This window comes from Alligator sinensis, unplaced genomic scaffold (assembly GCF_000455745.1).
Source record: "Alligator sinensis unplaced genomic scaffold, ASM45574v1 scaffold1283_1, whole genome shotgun sequence".
NCBI lineage: Eukaryota > Metazoa > Chordata > Crocodylia > Alligatoridae > Alligator > Alligator sinensis.
The window spans coordinates 309,326-322,855 of record NW_005842091.1 but is presented as its reverse complement, the minus strand read 5'-3'; the positions used below and the strand labels follow the sequence as shown (position 1 = coordinate 322,855).

Genomic DNA, 13,530 nt, shown 5'->3' with positions numbered 1-13,530 from the left:
TCACGATAGTACAATGTATGGCCTTCACTTTCTGGCCCGTTCCCGAATCTACCGTCTAGGTCCTTGAGCCAGAGCGCGCGCAGGCCTGGGAAGCAATTCTGCTGGAGAGTTTCTTGCCGTCTTTGCTCTCCTTACAGACGAGACCAATCGCCCAAACCGAAAGAGGCAGAGAGATACTTCAAGACGAGCCAGACCCATTTATTAATGCCCAACTCATCTTGATCGGTAAAAAGCATGATATGGAAGATGCATCCCAAAATGTTCTGTGCAAGAATGACGGTTTTTGCTACCCAGCAAACACACCTGAAGATTGATGGCAGCAACTTCGCTCTATGCTTGGGACCGGATCTCGGCGACCTTTGCGATTACAATCCCTCCCCAATATACCTGCAACAATATCCGCAGACTTCCAGTCATAGGCCTCAAAGTCACTTCCCAGGGGGGTGACAACAAGTGAAGACAATGCAGAAGGGCGCTTGAACCGAACCTGTGCACAGACAGGACTGACCACGTGTCATTCGAGGTGCATTGCTTTTGAACTGAACCGGGTGGTGCAGGACCGCCGAAGACCGTAACGAAGCGATGGGCAAGGCTGCTCCCCCCGTTTGGCGGCTGAGACTTAAAACGCACCATTTCATTCGAAACTCTTCCATTTCAAAACCCGGCGGCCGCTAGTTTATGTTTGTATTGACGGGGGTCGCCTTTGAACGAGCCAGGAGAGTCCCAGCTTGCTTACCTATCCGTGTCCCGCCGAGGGGTCCCTTTATTGTCCTGATCTAATGAAGTGCGGACTTCACCTGGACAGCCCCACAAGTGGCTCCTCTCAAATGCAATGAATACAAATACTTGACCTCATGAGCCGTGGGGCAGCAATTAGTTTAAGCAGGGGGTTTGTGTAACACTTCAAAAGTCTTAATCCATGCGGTCAGCCCTGGCATGGTATTTGCCAAAACCTATTGAGTAGTCTTAATGAGTCTGCAAAGCAAGCTTTCAATACATTTTGGGTCGCTTCAGATGCTTTAAATGGCATAGTCTATATGGTATTGTGCAGCTTTAGAAAGGCCCAGGCTTTAAAAAAGTATGGCTCCCTTTCACAGGGCAGACAGAAACCATCTTTAGACCCGGGACCCTTAACGTTTTGCATATCAATACTGCTCCGGCTGAATGCAGCCACTCAGCTGAGAAATAGGATCACTATCAGCGTTTCCAGGCTTTCACAGGCACTTGGGAAACTTTAAAGCCCTTCGCGGAGAATAATTTGGTCGAATGTCATGGCTGGAAACAAAACCTAAACAAGCAGAGTGCAGTCCATCATGTGGAGCTGCCAGCAAAACTGACAACAAGCTCCAACGGCTTTGACATCCAACCCCCAGCGGGTTAGCTGATAGGGCACTTGCGTTTCCTTGGGCTGCTCGCCTCGCTGGGATTTGCACGCTTTACGGGGGCCGGATCCTGCAAGGTGTGGAGCACACCGTGCTGGATACGCGGCATGGGCTGGGGAAGACCATGGGCTTAGCGAGGGGAGGTTCAAAAAGGACGCAAGGAGCAGAGAGGGGAGGGAAGCAGAGGTGCCTTTGGGGCTTGCAGACAGCTGGACCAAACCAGCCGGAGGAAGCTGGAGCCTGGTTTTTTTTGCAGAGGCGGAAACAGGCAAATATGCCGTTGAGCTATAACTGGAGCCTGTTTCCGATGCACTATTCAGACCAGATCTCTAGCTGGTGTGAAATGGTTGGAGCGCCCCTAAAATCCCGGGGTTTGCTCTAGTCGGGGCCAGCCAACCGCCTGGCTCTTGCAGTGCCAGCCCTGACTTATCTGGCCTACCTGCAATGTTCTTACTGATGCCGTTTTTAAACACCGCGCTTCTTCCTCCAGGCACCATACGGCTTGACAAACCGATAGGACGCACCACCACCAACAGAAAAAAAAAGCCGATAGGAACCAACCCCAGACAAGGGCGATGTGACTTAAGAGCCGGGCCCGTTTCTAAAGCGTACAGAAAAGCCCAGCAAACGCTGCCTCGGCCGCCCCGTCTATGAATAGATGGGCCGCTTGTGTTTAACTTTGACATAAAATTGATTCGCGGCATTGTGCGTGCCATTCGCTTTGGCAGTAAACTGATTAGCTGACGGGCTGAGCCTGGCTAATGCGCTGAACGTTAGCCATGGGCTTAGCGGTTTTAAGCATCCGCCGTACCAAATAAATGCTGCGCTGCGGAGAATGAAGAACAAAGGGGGCTCCGATCAGCTGCTCGTAACAAATCAAAGCGGGGGAGAGGGGACGTGCGGCAAGCCCAAAAGACGAGCGCCAAGGGGAAAACGCCACTTGCAAAACCGATCCCGAGAACGGCTGCGATACGCTGGGTGGGACAGGTTCCCTCGGCTCCTCAAGGGACACAACCATGCCATGGCCTACGTGCTGGAGGTTGCCTTGTAATAGTGAAAACAAGGATGCTTTGCTGCTGGGTGAGAAATGGCCAGTCCATCCCGTGCCGGTCCAGCCCATCAAACCTAAAAACATGCTGTGATGGAAGAAAATGGATCTGTAGCACAGCTCCAAACAGCGTAGGGCCCGGGGGCCTCCAGAACATGTAATTAGCTAATTAAAGAGATGCATGCAAGTCGCTAGTAAGATATAAAAAGGTTAATGAAATGTTTTACCCCCCTCTTTAATTACAGGGAAACTTTCACCGGCCTCCCACGATGGCCCTTTGTGGCTGCAGATCTGAAAATCTACGTCGGGCTAAAGGTTGGGCGATATTTTTTCCTATACGTCCCATGCAAAGTCATCTCTGGGCGTTGGGTCTTTCTTCCAAAAGACTTTGAATGATCTTGCTCCGAGTTACAAGGCACATTTCAGCAAGCGTGCAATACATGATATTCAGAACTACTGCTATTCATCGTTTGTCATCATCATCATTATTATTATTAGTGAGGAATTCTTTTCCTCCGTTTTAAATCTATTAAGGAAAAAAAAAAGCATTCCCGTTTTTGGATGCACAGTTGGAACAGCTCTGTCATGGAGCGGCCAGTTCCCTGAACGGAAACCCGCCTCAACGGAGATCACCACGCGGGATGCAGAGCAAACTGGAAACACGGGACCGCGGAAACCAGCAAAAAAGATCTTCTGTGTCCATCAGCTCTCTGGGGCCCAGGGTCTCCCTCCTGCACCAGACTTAATTGGGCATCTGTTTTAAGCGTGCGAGCAGTCTCATTCTCTGCAAAGGAGGTTTTGCTTTGGTTATTTAAGGCTCTGATTCAACCAAGTTTTTTATGCAGGTGTTTGCATCTCAGGGACCACAATGCGAGCGAAGTACCTGCTTAAACCTAAGCAAATGCTTAAAGCTAAGCAAACACTTTTTAAGTCTTTTGCCTAATAAGCAAGGAAATTATTTTTCCTTCCCCCTCCCCAACTTTGCCAAAATAATACAAAATTCTACCTTTTAATGCATATATTTTTAAACAGAAGAGAACTAGGAGTAAACTCCGAGAAACTTGCCATTGACTTGAACGGGGCCCAATTTCACCCAGCGCACATCCAGGCACTATTTTGCCTTTGCTGAATCACAAGCAGACCTCCCACTGACTACGGCAGCGCAGAATCGAGCCTTAAATACCCATAATCATCTGCAAACGATTTCTGTCATTTTTGCAGGTGTGCTACATCCTGTCGGAGCAGACCCGGCAACACTTTCCAACCGCCCAACTGCTTCCAAGGACGTTCGGATCGTCTCTTTTCACGGGGCTTTTACAGAATTTGAGCAAACAGACGACGGGCTGTTCCTTTTTTTTTTAAACAAACCCCATCGAGGAAAGACAGCCGTGGGGTGCAGAGGACACACAGCCACCGCCACAGTCACACAGCCACAGCCATAATGGGGGGAACTTACCACCGCCAAGTTTGGGGGTCTCAGCACAAAAACCAGAAAGTGGACATGACTCACAAAACAGAACAAAAAAAAAAAATCAAAAAACCCCCCAACTCTGTGAAGTCCGCAGAAGAAACAACAAAACAGCATCCAAAGTAATAGATAAATAAATTTTTTAATAATCCGAGCATGAGAGTGGTCCCAAGAAAGTCACTGGCAAAAAACCCCACTGACTATAACAGGAGCAGGCAGTCTCCTGCTGTGTTATTTTGATCCTAAATCACCTTTCCTGCCCCCCTGCCCCTGGTATACAGGGGCTAATCCTCCGATGGTGTGAGCTGGCCATGCCCCGTGGAAGTCCACAAGCCTGCATTGCCGTACAGCAGTTCTCTGCAGTGTCCCTTTGATGAACAGAAAGGCATCCAACAACTAGCCGGCAGCCCGGCGCCCCGGGGCGCTCTCCCTGCCTAGCTGAAGGGTTCGGCCGGCCGGCTGGGAAGACGACAGCTCTCCTCCGACGCGACCCAAAAGGAGGCGCAGAATTACCAGGAGGCTGCTCCATTTCCAAAGTTTATTGTGAATCTTAGTGCCTTGGTCGCTACACACATGCACACACGCGCACACACGCACTCACACTCACCTTCTGAAAACTGTCCCGGTTAATATAGCTTAGCAAGGTTTATACGGAAGAATATTTAATTTGATGGGCGGGAGGGGGCACCTGGGTTTTGCTGTTTGTTTGTTTTTAATTATTATTATTATTATTTCTTAAATATTTCTCTCTACTCAGTAAGCGTACGCGTCTCTCCAGGGAGACGTCCCATATAAATTAGAACAAGGGAAAAAGTCTTCTGAAGGCTCGCCTGGGATGCCCTGCCGTAGCATCCCTCGCGGCGGTGCATGGGATGTGCCGTGGCCCTTGCAGAGCTGCTAAGTGGACTAAGTCTACTCCACCCCACCGTGGTTTATACCGCGACCAGCCTGGGAAGGGCTCAGTCCCACCCAAAGTCCTGCCCCGTCATTTGATAGAACTTCATGTTGAAAGGCCTGTAAAACTCCTGCAGGCGCTGGACCACTTGCCCGTCGATTTTGGGATGAGGGCGTCCTTTGGACTTCCCCAAGCAGCGAGGCCGGCTGCTGCCCTCTGGTTTCTTCAGGCAGGGGAAGCCCTTGGTCTCGTTGAAATAGAAATGCTTGTCCGTCACGACTCTCTTGAGACCCAGGAAGTCTTGGACCCGGCCCATCTCTCCGGCCGGGTCGCTGACGAGTCTCTCCCCGCTGACGAAGAGGAATTTGGAAAGGGGGAAGTACTGCAGCCAGCTGTCCAGGTGCTTGGCGTAGATGCCAATCCGCACCGCGCTCCAGGTGGTGTCGATGAGTCCCGTGCTGATGTTTTTGAAGGCCAGGGCCTGGAAGCTGGGGATGGTGGGGTTTTTGGAGAGGGTCTGCGTGTAGTCCGAGATGGCCCTGGTGACCGGGTTGCGCACCACCACGATCAGCTTGGTGTCCCGAGACATGTTGTAAATGCGTTTCGGGGCCTCCTTGGTCACAAAGTAACTCGGGGTTTTCTCCATAGTGATCTGCCCCTCCAGCGTCCTCGGCATCAGGTTCCTGCGGAAGCAGAAGGACAAAGGTAAAGACATGAGCGGCTCTGTCCACTTCAACGTCTATGGCTACGGGCACTAAGGTGCCAGCCCCAGAGCCCCTTCCCCAGGTGCTGGCAAGAGCTGCAACCTCCTCTTATCTGCCAAGCTTAGGTTGACTTTCATCGCCTATTTATCCACCCCCCCAACACCAACCCATCCCTCACTTCTCTGAGGGGTTCATCTGCCTTGGCTGCAAGTTGTCTGGGGCCGCGACCTTGTTACACTGACTCGAGAAATCCCAGCATAGCAAAGTGCTGATCCCAACGCTGGGGCACTCGGGTCTACTGGAATTCTACGTTTCATTGACATTAGACCCTGGATGCCACTGTAATACCAATAAGAAGGAAAGGACGCGTGATCAGTACCGTCCCCTGCAGGAGGCTGCTTGGGATATCAATTAGTGCAAGAACTGGATTTAGCCTTCGGCATCGGGTACAGCTGTCATGTTGTGGGGCAGCTCGTGAATCAAGCACGCAGGGCAAGGTCCCGAGTGTAAACCCAGAGTCACTTGCCCTGTGACTCCAGAATTACAAGGGTGGGCAGCACAGGACAGAGAGATGGGAACTTCTCCTAATGAACTAACTAGTTGGATCCCCAAAAACAACATCCATTCACCAGGACACAGCTGCTGGAGGGCTGCTGGGCCCCAAATTCAGACGGTCTGAAGGTCCACGTCACTCAAGCCATCATTGCTGTTGCTATTCATTGGCATTTTCATGGGCATCCTCAGCAGATAAGCCAAGGAAAGGCGGATATGGCATGGGGAGCAAGCCCCTCGCTGCCAGCCAGGCCTGGGGGTCAACACCGGCAAACCCGGGCAGGGGCAACACGGTGCGTGCCTCCACTTCCAGAGCCGTCAGTCGGCCCCCTCCACAGCACCTACGTTTAAACCTTGGAAATCCCCATGCTCTCGATCACATAAAAAGCCCTGCTGGATTTCCGCCACATCCCTGACATGAATACCCATGGGAGCTGCGTGCACAAAGCTTCCTACAGAGATTAGAGTACACCCAGCCCCGCGTTTGTCTGGAAAGGGGAGACGTGTGAATCCGAGGCTAAGATTTAACACCACTTTCTAATCTGTGGCTATGATATCGCTCTTCGGGAAGAGCGATCAAAAAGCATTTAACACCGCTGCGCCTTCCACGAGTCCTGGCTATAATGCAACCTCAGACCACAAGAAAGGCCTCCTGTTCTCTCCTTTCACCAAGCCTCAAAATACCAGTTTGCTCGGAGGGCAGCCGATTACTAGCTGACGAGCCCTGGGGAACGGGGTCCCTTTCCACACTGATCAGTACTTCGTTTCCTGCGAGGCCGGGAACAGCTGGCCTCGCTCACTTTCCGGGTCCCTTCGTGGATAAACCCAGCCCCAAGTGACTTTGGCCCTTCCAAGACTTCACTACCGGAAGGAAGAAGGATGCTACAAGCCCTCGTATTCACACGTGCTAGTGAGCAAGTGTGCGCGTGACCATCCTGTGCTGGTGAATGAGAACCATCCAGCTTTGGACCATGCACCAACGGGGTTAGCATAGATTCATAGAAAATTGGGGCTGGAAGGGAGCTCAAGAGGTCACATCCAGTCCACCCCCCTGCTCAAAGCAGGACCAGCCCCAGCTGCATCATCCCAGCCATCTAGCCAGATCTTAAAAACCTCCAAGGATGGAGACTGCACCACCTCTCTGCGTGACCTGGTCCGACCCTTCACCACCCTCCTCGTGAGAAAGTTTTTCCTAATATCCAACTTCAACTTTCCTTGCTGCAACTTGAGCCCATTGCTCCTTGTCCTGCCCCTACTGTGAACAGCCCAGCTCCAGGCTGCTTCTCCATTAGCTCAAATGAAAAGCTCTTGTGCCTTTGAAGCCAAGCCCTGCCCTTGGGAAGATGACCTGGGCAGCACAGGAGGCTGCTGCGCTGTGATGATTGCCCATAGACATGCTGGAGTTTCCATCGCGCACAGTCTCTAAGTCAGGACCAGATGACTTCCTAGAAGGGATGTTATAGCTCAGCCAGAAATTGTGCATGAGGTTCCTGACCTGGCATTATTCAAGAGATCAGGTGAGAAGATCATAACAGGGATTTCTAGCTTAAAAAAAAAAAAGAAAAGGCACTGAACCTACAGCAGCCGTAGGGGACTGTGGGCTTGTGACACTCCCCGACAAGGCAAGATTTCAAAGTCACCTGCACTTTTTAAAAGAAAGATGAGAAGCTAGGACTTAAAGAAACTGCAGAGTAAAATAGGTTATGCAAGAAACAATTCTTGCAATGAATTTCTGGATGGAAACCATTGCCTCTTATAGTTCAGCGGGTCCCGGGGAGATCCCAAAACAAGTCTGGACTGGGGCTGGGCCGTTAGGTTGAGCTCAGTCCGGCTCCCCTTGTCCTGCTGCCTCCCGAACAAATCCCGTTCCTGGTGTGAAGGGAGAGGGGCTGCCCTTTTCTGGGCTCTCAAACTCAGCTTGGTGCCCTTGCGTATCAGCCATGGCAAGCCCAAGCCAATTCAGTTTGCCGGGGAAGTTGTGCAAAATCTCACGCGCCACAACAGCGCTCATTTTTCAGTTCATCATGGAGCCTGCCTCCCCCTCTGCCCCCGACACCCCTCTAACAAATCCAGTCTCAAGTCTTTAACACAAAAGCAAACTTCTCTTATTAATGCGTTATTGCGGTGCCAATAAATATTTATGGGGTGTTCGATGGCTTTTTATTCTTCCTTTAGCGAGCTCCAGGTTGTAATTGTAAAGGCTTTATTCAGTCTTGCACTTTCATGATTGGAGCTCCCATCATAGTGACGGATGGCAAAATCACAGCAACGTTACTGTTTAATCAATGGCTGCGAGAGGCCGGCCTGGGATATCGTGGTCGTTGCCAGCAGTTCAGTTGACGCCTCCTATTACAACCCGTCAAGGTCCCAATTTCACACGCGCAAGGTGTGAGCAAAAATGCAAATAAAATGTACTATGTAATCAGGCACATTCCTTTGCTAACTCCTTCATTATCCACCCCCTGCATAAGGCTTCCTCCAGGAAAATCACGTAACGTGCCGAGGCAGGAAACCCCTCGAATCTCCAGCATTTCTTTAGATTTGTCCAGCAAAAATGTTGCGATATTTCTGTGACAATCTAAGATCCCAGAAATGTTTTAAATATTCACCCTCATCTCTGAGGACGAGCAATGTGGGCCAGATGGGACAAGAACAGGACTTGTTCCAGTCTACACCTGCTTGGAAATGCAGTCCTGTTTCCATCCCAAGGGCAGCGCGTCATTTTGGGTGGCGGAGGGGACAAGAGAGACACGGTGACAAGGACTGAGATGCCAAGCAGAGTTGTGCATGGGCTTCAGAGCCTCAACCAGAGGGAACCAGGACTCAGGGCCTGCCTTGAATTTGGTGGGAGACCCGGAAAAGTCCCATCTCCTTCCTCTGCCGAAACTGCTCTCCAAGACATGCATCAGGAGCCTGACTTTCTCTGTAAAGCGCTCCGACATCTCCCAGGGAAACTGCTATGGAACAGCTAGGCAGGATCGTACGAGCTGACGAGAGCAGGCGTAACCTTGCACTGGAAGCAAGTTACCGCACGACAGCGTCTTCCCCTCTCTGGGAAGCATCCGTTGACAGGGGTTTCTTACGTGCCACCCTGGTTTCCTACCCGGGCCATGCCGATCTGGATCCACACTAATTCCAGCCTCTTCCCACGCCATCATATCTCTCACCACCCCAAGGGCTCAAAAGGGGCAGCTCTCTCGATAATAAAAGAAATTGCAACTCTCTTGGTAATAAAAGAAGCCCAAGGCTGGCTGGGTGCGCCCAGAAGTGACACCTGGGACAAGTCTTGCAAGCCACCACGGAAGCACTACGTGGTGAGCTTCACTTGTCTCCTCCCCAGATTTAGTCGTGACGTGCTGCAAAATAACCCACCCCTGGCCACTTACCCCAACCCGCCACCTTAAATCTTGTGTTATATTTACCCAGTCCAAATTTTCAAGGTACTCCGACCTACAGCTCAGCATAGCCACGAGGCTTGCTCTCTCTCAGGTGGCTGAGGGAGAGGACACGTTCACCTTTGGTCCCGGATTTCCAAACATGCCGGTGCAATTTGGCATCCGCAGATCAACGTGGGCACGAAACTGTGGCTGCAACAGAGCGCGCTCGCAACCCCACCTGTTTAGAGTAACTCCCAGATTGCCTCCCCGAATGAGGTAGCTCTGCGCTCCTGGGCCAGCAATGCAGAAGGCTTGGGAGAGGTCCAACGAAAACTCAGGCATTAAATATCTAATTTACATTTCAATGTTTAGACCTTTCGTCGCCTTTTTGCATTGCTCTCAGCTCAGGAAAAGTAAAAGCAGAACCAGCCGTTCTCCTGCCCTTAAACAAAAGGAAGTCTGGGCCCTCCGCCTTTCGGACACCCCGATGCCGCTCTACGGGCAAAACCTTCTTCATGCTAGGGTCCTTTTTCGGACTTAGGGTCGAATCCTCTTTCTAACGTTCACCTGAAGGCGAACCCTGTTCCCACGGAGAGCCCCGGCAGTTCTCCCTCCGCGTCCCGGTGACAAGCCTTTTCCAGTCTGAACGCGGACAACACAAGGTTTCTTGGAGACTATAAAACAAGGTGGGAAACCTCCGTGCGGACTGCACTCTGGTTACGCAGTGATTAACTCCCTCATTCATTTATAACAAGGCATTAATTACCGGAGAAATTACCAAGGCATGTCATTGTATCAACTCTGCGCGCCGAACATGGGAGAGACGAGCATCCTGCCTGGTTACAATTAGCCAGACGCTCCCTGGACAGATGGGCCAGCGGAGAACGAAGTTCCCGGGGGCTCCTCCTTGCTGCTCTACACAACTTGGCATGGGAAGATGATCATTTATTGCCTCCTTCTCTGGAGGTGTTAGTGGGGGCACAGCCCATCCTGCAATTCTCCTCTCACTTACTACAGAATAACTATTTCATAGGATCATAGAAAATTTGAGTTGGAGGGGAGCTCAGGAGGTCACATCTACTGCAACCCCCTGCTCCAAGCAGGACCAGCCCCAACTCCATCGTCCCAGCCAGGGCTTTGTCTGCCTGGGTCTTCAAAACGTCCAAGGATGGAGAGTCCAGCACCTCTCTGGGTATCCTATGCCAGTGCTTTACTACCCTCCTCGTGAGAAAGTTTTTCCTAATATCCAACCTCAACTTCCCTTGCTGCAGCTGGAGCCCATTGCTCCTTGTCCTGGCATCTGCCCCCACTGAGAACGGCCCAGCTCCATCCTCTTTGCAGCCCCCCAGCAGGTATTTCTAGGGTCTGAGCCAAGACTGGACAGTCAATAGGAGTTTCTCTCTTCAATATTACACCATAAGTGAGTGGAGAACTGGGCTCAGGAAACCGAGGTGTGGGGCACGCTGGCCTCTTGCTGCGATTCCCTGTGCTCTGGTGCATTCAATAAAGCAGCCATTCTCAACCTGGTTAGACTTAAGGCTCCCCTTGCAAAACGCCAGCTCTTAGCTTTCACTTGTTTCTTGACTGCGGAGAAACACTAGATGCAAGTTTTTGCAATCTAGTGCGTTGCAGTTTTCCTGTTGCAATGAACTCAGAAAGACCCAACCAGGCCAGAGTTTTTGACGCTAGGCATTGCTATTGGAAACCGTGGGGTTTATCTTGAGAATTATATGTAGGTGTTGGTGCACTTGATGGGGATAATAGCGAACGCTCGTAAAAGGATCCCCTGTAACACCGTTGAAAGGACTACCCCGATTGAGAAACGCTGCAAATCAAGGAAAACTCGGCATATCATGCGACTGAGCCAATTTATTGTGCATCTTAAATTGAGGAGAGCAAATATTAAATACCAGATGGAAATCAATCTGAATTGTTTGCAAACCACCGCTCTGCCCAACTTCTCTCTTAGAACAGTTACTGCCTGATCTACCAACAACTACAGATAAGAAATGGACCCGTAAACTCAGGCTCTGATGGGGGATGAACAGAAAAAAAAGAGGCCAAATTGGGCTGATATTAGGTTACCCCTTCAGACCCTGTCCAAGATCTGGGCTGCATTGTGGCATGGATCCCAAAGAGCCTCCAGGCTACAGAGAAAAGCCCAGCAATCGGGCAGGAAACGAGCCCAGGGAGGAGAAGAGACTTGTCCAGGGTTACACCGCAAGCCAGTGGCGATCCCAGGTTGCTCACTTCCAGCCCAGGGCCCTGTCTTCTGGTTCATGCCACCACCTTGAAAGGAAAGACCCCTATTGACTGTCCAGCCTTGGTTCAGACCCTAGAAATGCCTGCATGGGGGCTGCAAAGAGGATGGAGCTGAGCCGTTCTCAGTGAGGGCAGACGACAGGACAAGGAGCAATGGGCTCAGGCTGCAGGAAGAGAAGTTAAAGAAGTTGGATATTGGGGAAAACCTCTCACTAGGAGGGTGGTGAAGCACAGGAACAGCTTTGATTGCAGACATTTAAGTGGCTCTAGCCCATGCCAGGCTGTTACATGCGATTCCTTTAGCATTCCCCTAGCTGGAAATCAAACATCCTCCTGCTTCCTTTGCACATCCAGCCCGCAGGAAATTGCCATTGGGAATGGAGTTGCTTTTGCTCTGACAAATGACTCAACCTGGATGTCTTTCACATTAGCCTCCGCTGTACGCGCTGGCGCTGGCAGCAAAGCACATTCCTGCCAACCCTTCAAGTTGCGGCTCTGCTGGGTCCAAGCCAGGGAGCGGAAGCAGGGATCACAGAAGAAGCCTGAGAGCGGTTGCAAGGCGCGAGTTAGGCCTTGCAAGGCAGGACACAAATAGGTCCAGGGCAGGAGCCTGACCACGGTCCAACACGCTATGTTTGCTATAGGCAGTGTGCACGGTGCTTTGGTCTTGGGAGATGCATTTAATAAAGTTACCCTGGAACCAAAGCTGCTGCTGCTACTAGCTGGCTCAATCCCACGGCCCTTACACTATCGAGGACCGTGAAGGGGACGCATGCAACACTTGGCAGGCGTGGACTCATATGTTCCCCGCTCACAATCAAAGGACTCGACTTGCCCTGCAGTTTACTAGGGCTCAGTCTGCCCTGGCTACACAGCCAGGTCCCTTCAGTTGTGTCAAGCTCTGGAAGTCTGTGGTTCAGCTACTGGCGTCGGCCAAGAAATACAGCAGCCATCAGACCGCCTGGCATCCCAGCAGACCAACAGATCAATGTATCCCCAAACTGAACTTCATTTTCCTGCAAAGATTTTTTTGAGCGATGTATTTACCGGACCAACTGCACGGTTGCCTCTTGCATAGTTCCTGGACCATCACAGCTATGCCATCACTCCAGCACTACCTCATTTTTCTTCTTTTTGCAAGATCCCTGTGGCACTTTATAGCTCTCTTCCAGCATCAGCGACCCAGGTTTTCTTTGCTAACTCAGTGCAACGGCAGCCTTCACAAGCAGCTCTACAACAACACACAGGTGTGTGCTACAATCAGAAAAGGCCGCAGGGAATGGATGTTGGGCTTCCCGGGATTTGCTAAGGACCAAAGCACTGCAACTAGGTGCTGCTGAATTAAAACCCATGCGCGCGCTCACACAGACATGTATTGCCTTACTTTTCTATAGCACTTTTCAGCACTGGAGTTCAAGGCATTTTAATACAAGGGGAAAGCACAATTTTATACAACTAAGGCACAGAGTAGCAGACCTGGTTGCATGCGCTGGTGCAGGAGCCGATGTTTTAACTGTTAAGAGAGGAAAGAAGTGCAACGCAACACGGACAAGTGTTAACGGAAGTCAGAGACAGAAAAACTGCACGAGTCCAAGCTGTGGCAGAAATGCCCCGTCGGTGCCCCTCTCCAGAGATCTGTCTCAGCCAGCCCGAGAGGCTGCTGTTGAATCTCTCACAGCGGGGATCTCGCTCCTTGTCTGCAGACAAAAGCCTGGCGCCTGGGAGGCGATGCTCTGGTCACCTGGGCAGGGGGGGAAGACCCGGCCCTGCGCGCGGGCCCAGGTAGCCAGGGATGCCATGCAGATGGGACGGTTTGTAGCCAGTATTGGCAGCTTCGATTGG

General features: G+C 51.3%; 1 protein-coding gene across 1 annotated transcript in view; it reads right to left on the bottom strand.

Moving 5' to 3' along the window:
- Positions 1–4,422: 4,422 nt before the first annotated feature.
- The window catches only part of HS3ST6 (heparan sulfate-glucosamine 3-sulfotransferase 6), a gene marked incomplete at its 5' end in the record, with an annotated part of 79,378 nt that continues 70,270 nt past the window's right edge, over positions 4,423–13,530 (bottom strand). The window contains one exon of the mRNA XM_006024041.1: positions 4,423–5,476. Coding sequence (XP_006024103.1) covers positions 4,858–5,476 — 619 coding nt within the window. The remainder of the gene's footprint in view (positions 5,477–13,530) is intronic.